Source organism: Polistes canadensis, unplaced genomic scaffold (assembly GCF_001313835.1).
Source record: "Polistes canadensis isolate GaletaPanama2010 unplaced genomic scaffold, ASM131383v1 scaffold_48, whole genome shotgun sequence".
Classification (NCBI taxonomy): Eukaryota; Metazoa; Arthropoda; class Insecta; order Hymenoptera; family Vespidae; genus Polistes; species Polistes canadensis.
In genome coordinates, this window is record NW_014569595.1 from 209,713 (window position 1) to 221,270 (window position 11,558).

General features: G+C 31.1%; 3 protein-coding genes across 7 annotated transcripts; all 3 read left to right on the forward strand.

Moving 5' to 3' along the window:
- The first annotated feature begins 61 nt into the window (after positions 1-61).
- LOC106785310 (alkylated DNA repair protein alkB homolog 8-like) lies at positions 62-2,741 on the forward strand. 3 transcript variants are annotated; one of them, XM_014745641.1, is made up of 9 exons: positions 62-129; positions 320-339; positions 420-627; positions 701-932; positions 1,005-1,127; positions 1,186-1,389; positions 1,453-1,838; positions 1,927-2,082; positions 2,164-2,741. In XM_014745641.1, the coding sequence occupies exons 3-9, from the start codon at positions 520-522 to the stop codon at positions 2,713-2,715; spliced, it is 1,761 nt and encodes a 586-aa protein (XP_014601127.1). In that variant the 5' UTR covers positions 62-129; positions 320-339; positions 420-519; the 3' UTR covers positions 2,716-2,741. The 3 variants fall into 3 exon arrangements, with proteins under 3 accessions (XP_014601127.1, XP_014601128.1, XP_014601126.1); XM_014745640.1 differs by having other exon boundaries at positions 74-145; positions 320-627; XM_014745642.1 differs by having other exon boundaries at positions 68-627; positions 723-932.
- Positions 2,742-3,046: 305 nt separating this feature from the next.
- LOC106785286 (mortality factor 4-like protein 1) lies at positions 3,047-5,075 on the forward strand. The gene is made up of 6 exons (XM_014745599.1): positions 3,047-3,489; positions 3,575-3,692; positions 3,767-4,078; positions 4,160-4,372; positions 4,455-4,624; positions 4,722-5,075. The coding sequence occupies exons 1-6, from the start codon at positions 3,462-3,464 to the stop codon at positions 4,892-4,894; spliced, it is 1,014 nt and encodes a 337-aa protein (XP_014601085.1). The 5' UTR covers positions 3,047-3,461; the 3' UTR covers positions 4,895-5,075.
- Positions 5,076-5,645: 570 nt separating this feature from the next.
- Positions 5,646-11,441, forward strand: LOC106785312 (serine/threonine-protein phosphatase PP1-beta catalytic subunit). Of its 3 annotated transcripts, none has more exons than XM_014745645.1 (6): positions 5,646-5,918; positions 9,581-10,068; positions 10,154-10,252; positions 10,334-10,573; positions 10,788-10,950; positions 11,052-11,439. In XM_014745645.1, the coding sequence occupies exons 1-5, from the start codon at positions 5,867-5,869 to the stop codon at positions 10,893-10,895; spliced, it is 987 nt and encodes a 328-aa protein (XP_014601131.1). In that variant the 5' UTR covers positions 5,646-5,866; the 3' UTR covers positions 10,896-10,950; positions 11,052-11,439. The 3 variants fall into 3 exon arrangements, with proteins under 3 accessions (XP_014601131.1, XP_014601129.1, XP_014601130.1); XM_014745643.1 differs by lacking the exon at positions 5,646-5,918 and adding an exon at positions 6,598-6,700 and having other exon boundaries at positions 11,052-11,440; XM_014745644.1 differs by lacking the exon at positions 5,646-5,918 and adding an exon at positions 6,598-6,700 and having other exon boundaries at positions 10,788-11,441.
- The last annotated feature ends 117 nt before the right edge of the window (positions 11,442-11,558 follow it).

Here is an 11,558-nt window from a genome sequence, read left to right on the forward strand (position 1 = left end):
CACACATATGCAATTGCGCTAAGGAAAGCGCTGCACAATTTACCCCTTTAAAAATGTACGTAACTCCCTCACCGGCCGGTCGTTTAAATGCTCTGCTGCCGTTGCTTTGAGCTGTTGCCATTTGCACGCGTTGGTTATATGGCTGGTTGTAGAATAGATACTTTCTTTTTCTTCATTTCTGTCTTTCTATTTACTATTCCGTAGTTTCTATCTCGTTACGAGACTATGGCAAACTTCATATGAATTATTTGATTTAAGTATTTTATTGATGATTCAAATTTTATAAGTTTTAAATATTATGTTTTTGTCTTAATTTTAGGTTATATATGTTTTCCTCAGGTATTTCCCAACGATTCGCTCTTTTGTAATAAAATGAGTCACGTCACGTTTTAATATTATTCTAAGTATCGTCATCGTAGGTTATTAGTCGTACGATTCTGTAACACGTGAATCCACGTGAATACGTTCTCAATTTATACTCATACACGATACAGTTAACGTTGTGCTGAAATAGTTATTATGGAACTCGAGTCTAAGATTATAACTAAGAGTGTGAGAAAACAAAAGCGTGCATACTACAGGCTTATAAGGGATATGAATATTAAATGTTGCAACAAACCTACCAGAGTTAGTTCTTTCTTCTATCATTTGATTAATATCATTTATCTTTGCGCCTTTAAGTTTTTTTTTTTTTCAATAGAATATACTGATTTGCAACGCAGGCTTGTCCACCGGATTAGATAAAGAAATGCTGCAGAATATTGTTTCACCTGTAATATCTAATTGTGAATTTATCATGCCACTAGGACGTACTTATTGTTTCATTAAATGTTCATTAGAAACTGATGCTATTCAATTGTACAATAAAATACATGGACGCTTTAAATTGGATGGTCAAAATACACCATTGTATTTGACATATACTGAATCAGGTATATTACTTATTTATTTTTTTCGTTATATATATATCTAAGAAACTAAACATCAACTTTCATATTTTTTAGTACCTGATTTAAATAAGAATACACTTGATTCTATATTGCCACCTGGTCTTAAAGTAATAGAAGATTTTATAAGCGAAGAAGAAGAGAACTCCTTGTTGAATATAATTGATTGGACAGAAGATGGTAATATTATTAATTTAAAATATTCAAGTATTTTTATATAATATACATTTTTTTGTAGGACCCTTTTTATCCGATCTAAAGCAAAGAAAAGCTAAACACTTTGGATACGAATTTCAATATCATTCGAACGATGTTAATCCTAATACACCAATTATTCCAATTCCGGAAGAATGTAGATTTTTACAGGGTAGATTTAAAAAACACGAATGCGGAGCATACGACTATGATCAACTTACTATTAATCGTTATTTACCTGGTCAAGGTACTAATCACAAAAAAAGATAATCAATATACTATTTACAATATTTATTTGCTTTATTTCAAGGAATACCTCCACACATTGACTCACATAGTCCTTTCAATAATACTATACTTTCTTTATCATTGGGTTCTACGTGTGTTATGAATTTTAAAAAAGAAAATGCGAAAGTCAATGTTGTACTACCTCGACGTTCGTTGTTAGTTATGACCGATGAAGCACGTTATGCCTGGATGCATGGAATTTCTTCAAAGCATAACGATTTAATTGAAACTCCTAATGGAATTGTAAAACAAATGCGAGGTATAAGAACTTCGTTCACATTTCGAAAAGTACAAAAAGGACCTTGTACTTGTAAGTTCGTTGAATACTGTGATTCAAAGAAAACCTGCTTTTCTTCTTCTATTAACAATAAGTCGGCAATGGAATTAGAACAATTTTATGTACATAAAGTATGTGTGATTTATCATTAATGTAGATTTATATATTATAATCTAATTCAAATTGCAATTTTCTAATCGTATAAAAAAATGTGTTTAGGTATATGATGAAATCTCAGATCACTTTAGCGAAACTCGAAGCAAAGGTTGGCCTAATGTAATCAAGTTTTTAAACAGTTTAAACGACGGCTCCTTAATAGTAGACGTTGGTTGTGGAAATGGCAAATATCTTCAAACCAATGAAAATATTTTTAAAGTATGTAACAAACACACGAGATTATATGTGATATTGTATTGTTACATAATATTTATACAGTTGTCAATTTAAATTTAACAGATTGGTTGCGATCGAAGTTCTAAGTTAACAGAAATATGTAGAGAAAGAAATTTCGAAGTACTCCTATCCGATTGTTTACATTTACCGTATAAAGACAAATCAGTAGACGGTGCAATAAGTATCGCTGTTATTCATCATTTGTCGACTGAAGAAAGAAGAAAAAAAGCGATCTCTGAAATGATACGCATACTTAGACCTTATGGTAAATGTTTGATCTATGTATGGGCGAAAAATCAGAACAGGAATTCCAAGCAATCCAACTACTTAAAATACAATACTAATAAGAGAAATGATAATGGTAATGATACATGTACATTACAAAAAACTGAACAAAATTTGTTGCTTCCTGTACATAGAAATCGAACAGAATTTACTCACAGTGATATGCTTGTACCTTGGAAAAAAAAAAGCGGTGATCATTTTCTCAGATATTATCATCTTTTTGAAGAAAATGAATTATCGATGTTGTGTTCAGAGATTCCTCTGGTTTCGATCAAAAATACTTACTATGATCAAGGTAATTGGTGTATAATTTTAGAGAAGAATGTATAGTTATGTACAAAAATAAAGATAATAAAATTAAATTGTTTTTGATTTTATACTTTCTGTTTACATATATATATATATATGTAACATATATTTATATATATATATATGATGTATATGTATGATGTTGATATGTATATTCACTTCAACCAATGGCGTTCACGTAACACTTTAAGGTTGTTTTCCATCGAATAATTGATCGTTGCGTATACTTTAGTCTGAATTATATAGCTATAATGCTATATCTCCGATTATAACCTATAATTTTTCATAACAAAATAATATATTTATTTTTTATTATTTGAACTATTTTATATAAAAAAGTATTATTGGTGTGTGTAATATTCCTCAATGTATTATATAACAACTATTTCTTACAAATAATGAAATATAAATCATATTATATACAGGGTGCGGCCAAATAACCCCTGTGATTTCTTATGAAAAAATGAAAATTAAAAATAATGCATATACATATTACATATAGTTATAGACATGCAGAGCTAATAGTTAATTCTAGTGTTGTGATTGGTTAGATGAAATAAATTTGTTTACTGTTGATTGTGAATGCATCTCAACTGAGTGAAAAAATACAAAGAACTGTTTAAAATAATTTAATCATTATATTGAAATTAATGAACACTTGTCGATAATCCATAGTGGTTTATTGGTCTTAAATACAAACGATAATTTGGTTTATTCGATAGGTTAAAATAACTATTAGCAATATTAATATTCAACAAACTGTGAAGATGCCACCAAAGTGCAAATTTCAAGAAGGTATATTTCTCTATTATTACATAGCTTGAACAATTATTTATTTGACGTATTGCAACATGTACTAATTTCATTTTCTGTGAAATAGGTGAAAAGGTATTGTGTTTCCATGGACCATTGATTTACGAAGCCAAATGTTTAAAGTCATCCATCACGAAAGAGAAACAAATTAAATATTTTATTCACTATGCTGGTTGGAATAAAAAGTAAGTATACGAGATAAATTCTAATTTGACTACTCTCATTACGAGTTCTAATTTATATTATATCTAATTAATAGCTGGGATGAATGGGTGCCAGAAAGTCGTGTATTAAAATATAACGAAGCTAATGTACAAAAACAGCGTGAAGTGCAAAGAGCACATTCAAATCAACAAAGCGCACAAAAAAATAAAAAAGGTAGCACAGGCTCCAAAACGCAAGGAAGAAGAAGCGATGTTGGTAGAGAAAAAGATACAGATAGTAGAGCTAGCACACCAGTAGCAAATGTTGATAAAAGTATTAGTCGATTTAGTAAAAGTGCTAGTAGTATTGTTACACCTTCAACATCTCATGATACTTCTACAACCGAGGCACCACGCAAAAAACGCAGGTTTGTTATTGATATACTCTATTCTTTTTATTACAAATATATTTTGAAAAAATAATAATAATAAAATGAATTATATTACAGCCGAGTAGAACCAACAGGTGAAAATGAAGAATATTTGACTAAGGTTGAAGTTAAAATTAAGATACCGGAAGAATTAAAATTTGTACTGATAGATGAATCGGAAGTAATATTAAAACACCACAAATTACCAGTCCTTCCTGTTAAGAATACAGTCGATAAGGTTCTAGATGATTATGTAGAATCAAAGTCACTTGGAAAACCTGAATCTACTAAGTTAGTTTCCATAATCTTTTATTATTTATGATAAAAGATATATTATAACAATAACATGTTTAATTTTAAATACTCGTTTCAGGGAAAGCATTATGGAAATAACTAAAGGAATTAGGGATTACTTTAACATTACTTTAGGTCTTCAATTATTATATAAATGGGAACGTCCACAATTTATCCAGATGATGAATGACAATCCAGATGTGTTGCCCAGTCAAATGTATGGAGCATTTCATTTACTTCGACTATTTGGTAACAATTCTAAATATCTTATATATATAATATATTTAAATATGTAATATTTTAAGACTCCAATTAATGCTATAATTTTATTTCCGTTTATTTTCAGTTAGACTAGGCGGTATGCTATCCTATACTACTCTAGACGAAAGAAGTATACAGTTATTGTTATCGCACTTTCATGAGTTCTTACAATACTTGCAAAAGAATCATGTTGAACTATTTAATCTGCAACAAGATTATACTGATCCTCCACCAGACTATCATCGAAAGTACGGTTAAGAAAATACTAAATAATTAACATACTAAATCGTTTTCATCTATTGATCGTAGTATACTGCAACGGCTTACGCACTGTTAAAAAGAGTTGTAAATTATTGCGAATTTTACAATCTATTTTATAGTAGATATTTGTTGAATCGTCTGATAAACAAATAATAATAAACATACTGACGGAAACATATTATTCATAGTTTTCAAAGAATTAATTAACGGGTTTATCCTTATGGTTGATGTCTGATGTAAAAATAAGACACAAATTGATAAAAAGATATACGTTACTACAATTACATATACGTATACTACAATTTACAATTGATGAAAAAAGATATACGTAATACTAAAAATTGCAAAGAGAAATGAAATAATGTCAAAATATAAACGTAAACGACTCAATTATTATTTACTGGAGATATACCTTTTTAAATTAATTTTTATTTCATTTTTGGTCCAAAAAAAATTTATTATTTTCTACTGTCTTCTGTATGAGTTGACAAGCTTACATTCGAAGAGAGTGAAGTGAGAAAGAAGAGTAGGTTAACCAATTAGAAATGAAAGAGAGAGTAACTAGCCAATCGGAAGCGAGATGAATGGAGTCTAGCCAATCAGAAATAAGATGAAGAGAATTGAACTAATTAGAAGCGAGAATGAGACAGTCGAACAAATCAGAATCGAAAGTGAGTAAAGAAGAAAGCAGAGCTAAACAAGGAAAGAAAGAAGAAAGAGAGAGAGAGAGAGAGAGAGAGAGAGGTAGGATGGAGAGTAGAGAGAGAAGGGTTGAGAAAAAGTGGGAAATAACAAAACAAGATGTCCGTATCAGCAGTCGATAAGAGTTTATCACGCAACGCTCTTAGCATATACGTCTGTAAGCTTTCTCTCTCTTTCCGTAAACGCGCAAACAAAACAGCTAAGTGCCGAGGAAACCCCTACTAACCGTTTTACGAGCGTCAGTGTGCTAGTCAGTGGCAAGAAAAAATGGCGGATGTCGACTTGAACATCGACAGCCTCATACAAAGATTATTAGAAGGTACGTGATAATGAAAGAGTACTCGCGAGAGATCACAGTGTAAGATTATTAATAATAACTTCGCTTTCGATTTTGCAAAGAGGCGTGCTTTTATTCGTATTAAATAATCATGTTAAATCGAACTAAGTATTATCGTGTCGCGTATTACTACTTCGCAGCAGCAACAGCAGCAACATCAGTGCACACAACTTATTTTCGAGCGAGCGCGACAAATCGAACGGTACGCGTCGTCCCATTTTACCATTTTGTCATTTTACTTTCGTATGACTTATACAATGAGATATCGTGATTAATTATTTCAGAGTTTAGGGGAGAGCTGTTCGCTCGCTCGCTCGTTCGCTTCTACGTATATACATATCTATTTCTAGTTGAGAGCGTCTTTTTCACGTTATGTAGGAAATCTTTGCTTAAGAAAAAAGAAGAAAAGATAGATAGATAAGAACAAATAATGTGATAAATATCGATCTCTTTTCTTTTAATTTTTTTCCAGTACACCGAATATATATTTTTAAAAAAATATTTTTCAATGTGAAATGTTCGATTAACCGAGTATATTTTGTTTAGTTTTAATAACTAGAAAAAAACGATTTTTTTCTGTTTCTCTTTTTGCCTCTCCTTTTCTCTTTCTCTTTTTCCTCAATCTTTTTCTCACTCTCTCTTTCCCTCGACAAAACGTGCGTCGTCGGCCCTTTCGATGCTCTCTCTCAAAGTGTACAACACGCAGAAAGACCAGGTTCAGAAGAAAGCCAAGCTAAAAGATATTTTCTCGTCGGATTTTGTCGGTACGCATATTATACATTTAAAAGAAAATCAAACCACGAAATCCATGTAGTTGCGCTATTTTGTATACTTTGTTTTTATTTTTAACTTATAATATTATCTTTTTCTTTTTTTAGTTCACCTAATTTTCGCTTAATCTCGAGCGTCCTTTCATAGCAATCGGGGTAGACGCAGAAGTTATTGTTGCAAAAGAGATTCCAACGATAATATACGGTTTCCTATTTTATATATTTTTCTTCTTTTATTTTTTTCATTTTTTTTCAGCCCTTCGTCTTTTTCGCGCTCGAAAGCTTCGCGCAAGACATACATGCATATATATACATATACATAACTTATTTACTTTATTTACAACAGCATGTACAATGGCGGAAGCGTGGAAGGTGGTTATATGTCTTGAAAACCGGTTAGCAATATCATTTTTGTTGATTCTTTTCTTTCTTCTCTTTCTCCCTTTCTTTCCCTTCCATTTTACGTAAGTACTTACTACGACTTCTTTCTTTCAGGACATCCTTCTTTCTAATTTCAATTATCCCGCTATTTTTTAATCTTACCTACAACTGAGTCAAACCAGTAAGATAAATTTACGACGGAATGTCCTTATTTGGTCTTAATCAACGTAGTAGTATCGGAAAATTTTATTTGATTAGTGTAGTATGATATATGTAACACATACGATATATATAAAAAACGCGTTCACACATTCACAAATAAATAGACGATATATACGTAAGAGTTATTCGCTTGTAAGAGTTGCAGCTCCAGTAGACGTTTTTATGATGCGTGTGCAAAGCTTTGCCATTTTATCCTCGATAATGGACTATGCCAACCATAATAATAATAATAATAATAATAATAATAATAATAATAATAATAATAATAATAATAATAATAATAATAATAATAATAATAAGAATACGAAGAAATTTTTATATTCAAAAATGTCACAAGTTGTGAATTTTCTGTAACATCTTTCAAACGCTGCTATAAACCTGCATACGCATGTTTAAATTTTCGCGGATTATTTATTGAATACGTAATAATCTCGTTCTCCAAATAATATCCCCTCCCTTTCCACCATTTTTGTTTGTATTATCGAAGAATATAAAAATATGTATTTATCAAGATTATATTCTTACTTACTTAAACTACGTAACTAATTGAACGATATAAGTTGTTTTTCAATAATCGACTCTAGACGGATTGATTTCTATGTCTATAAATATATTAAATCGGTTAAAAAGAAGAAATAACACACGCGTACACAACGTACATGCATGCATACATACATACATACATACATACATACAATGTACATAATTACAATGTTAATAATGATAATTAGAAGAATATTTTGAAATGATGTCATGTTCGTAATAAGAAATAAGATAGGAATTAGGATGGTTGTAAAGAAAATGATCTAAAAGCGTCGTGTAAAGGTGTTGCTACAATAACATATGAGCTTGCCTTTCCCCCACTTTACATCTTTCCTAACATTACTCTTTTCTCTTCATCGCCTATCCCCTCTCGATCATATCGTTGTTCACGAGGCGCGAAATATACGTTGAAGTATTGTTCGCGTGAACGAACATCATCGATCGTTACGCGTTCTTTTTGCATTTTTACCTGTACGAAGAGACCGCTGTTATGCTACCTTTTTACATAATCACTCTTTATTATCATATGTATGTATATGTCAAACATTTACTTCTTTTTTCTCTCTCTCTCTCTCTCTCTCTCTCTCTCTCTCTCTCTCTCCTCTCTTCTCTCATTTCTTTTCTTTCTGTTTGTGTTCCATATTTTTAGTTGTACAAGGTCATTTATTCGTAATGCGTGATATCTCAATGCATGTATATTTACATATACACACACGCGCGCACGCATATATATATTATATATATATATGAGCGCGTGTATGTGTGTAGGTGTGTATGCATATACGTTGTTTGAAATAAAATTCTTGTTAACATGGAGAGGATATATGAAACTCGTTCTTTCTGGAATGAATATCGTTATTGTCGTAGGTGGAGAACGATAATAGATTCTTTCACTCATATAAATGCCATACATGTATGAGTTTGTGTATTAATGTATGTGTAAGTTCCTGCTCTGTGTTCGTATTATATATAAACCATTATATACACTTAACTTGATAAAGTCTAACCTTTATAATTCAAATTTGTTTCTTTTTTATTAGATAGGTTTTAGCATTATTTTAATATAAATGAGTTAAGTGAACTGAGTTTATAGATAAATCTAGTTAGATAAATAAAAGTTTATATATGTACAAAGCACAATCTGCATATGTGATGTATAATTCATTATTTTTTATGAAAGATAGTTTAGGCGATTATTTGAATATAAATGAGTCAGACAAATAAAGGAAAAAAATATTGACGATTCTGATGAAATAAAAAGTACATATAAGTAATATATGATTCACTATTACCTAAAAAGATAGATCAGACTATATTAAATGGGTTATAATGAAAAGAGCATATAGGCAAAATATATTGACAATTAATATCATAATAAGAAAGAAGTGTCCATCCATTCATCCGTTCATCTGTTAGTATCACAAGGGTGAGTCACCAAGAGAAGTTTTTTTAGCAAGTGGGATTTTTTTTCTCAAGGTTGATTTGTCAGTCCGATGTTCAACCCTTAAATTAGTTGGCTTGTACGATAAGCAGGGAATATTCTATTTTCGACTCACGTGGGAAAAAATATAAACAATAAGTATTACATTTAACGTAGAATATGCTCCATGCTGCTATTCGCGATGCTGCCTGCTAATAATCGTATGCCTCCATTATCGAAAACTAAAGAATGAATGAAACTCAATAACAATCTATTAGAATAACAAATTGTAATTTATGTGAACACAGTAAGAGGATGCAGACCAGGGAAGACAGTAACAATGTCCGAGGGAGAAGTACGTGGACTTTGTTTAAAGTCCCGTGAGATTTTTCTTCAACAACCGATACTACTGGAATTGGAAGCACCTCTTAAAATTTGCGGCGACATTCATGGCCAATACACGGATTTGTTGAGACTATTCGAGTATGGTGGATTCCCACCGGAGGCTAATTACCTCTTCCTTGGTGATTATGTTGATCGTGGAAAGCAATCCCTTGAGACGATATGTCTCTTGCTGGCTTATAAAATCAAATATCCGGAGAATTTCTTCTTACTACGTGGGAACCATGAATGCGCCAGCATTAACAGGATATATGGATTTTATGATGAATGTAAAAGAAGGTATAACATAAAGCTTTGGAAGACATTTACCGATTGCTTCAATTGTCTACCAATAGCCGCCATTATCGACGAGAAGATCTTTTGTTGTCATGGTGGCCTCAGCCCAGATCTTCAGGTGATTTCATCGTAATTTTATTTTTTGTATTTTGTTTTTAAAAATTGTCTCTATAATGCACACAATTTTATTTGTATATTTATAGAGTATGGAGCAGATCAAAAGGATCATGAGACCCACCGATGTACCTGATACCGGTCTTCTTTGCGATCTACTTTGGTCTGACCCTGATAAAGATGTTCAGGTAAAATAAATCCAAATGAGTCTTAATTTTTAAGTTATCTTCTCGAGAGTAAGACAAATATTATGGTATATTTGAATTTAGGGTTGGGGAGAAAACGACAGAGGTGTTTCTTTCACCTTTGGTCCAGACGTTGTGTCCAAGTTCTTAAATCGTCACGATATGGATTTAATATGTAGAGCTCATCAAGTTGTCGAAGATGGTTACGAATTCTTTGCTAAAAGACAACTGGTCACTCTCTTTTCTGCTCCTAATTATTGTGGAGAGTTTGACAATGCTGGTGGTATGATGAGCGTCGATGAAACTTTAATGTGCAGTTTCCAGGTATAATCATGATTATATATACATATTTAAAAAAAAAAAAAAACAAAAAGATAAACCCACATATTTATATCGGATCATTATTCTGAACCATTTCTAATCAGTAGTTTAAATATTAATAAAATAAAAAAACATTGAACTAATAAATAGAAGTAATTTACAATAATTAAAAAGTTAAATAGCAAGAATCTTTCATTCATTTTGTCTTCATGTGCAGATCTTGAAACCTTCAGAGAAGAAAGCAAAGTATCAATACGGTGGTATGAATACTGGTCAAGCAGGCAGACCATCTACACCACAAAGAAATCCAGCGAAAAAGAAATGACAGCCTTCTGACCCAAATGAACAATTAGTATTCTCTTTATTGACAGTGCTGAAAGGTAAGGTTTGTCTATTTACGAGAAAAGGTCGTACAGATTCAACGGGACGATAATCTTTTAATCGCAGAAACTAGTAAGGACTTTATTTTCACGTTTTTCAGCATGAAGACGTCGAGCTCGATCTAATCTATCCTAATCCGTTAATATATAAAAGATAAAGTGTGCGTAAGACGATTACTCTTATTTTTTATGTTGATTGCATCTAAAACGTGAGATATTGCGGTTCTAATTATTCACAAACAATAGAATTTATTTTTGTTCTTTTTTTTATTCCTTCTCGTTTCTTCTTCTTCTTTTTTTTTTTTCATTGAACTAGGCGACGTCTACGGTTCTTTGAAAAAATAATTTGCATTTTTTCCTTAGTAAGAAGATGATAGTCCACGATTGATAACGGCACAGAGAAATCTACATGACACAATAGATTGAACTTTATTGCAATAACTTTGTTGTTTGTTTTCGATTATATTTATGGGAGATATAATAATTCTCTTATGTTATGATTTTCCAATTGTAATAAATTATAACATGATTATATATATAGATATAAATATATATATCTATATATTAAGTATTTCTTTTTTGGGTATATATATGCTATATATAAACAT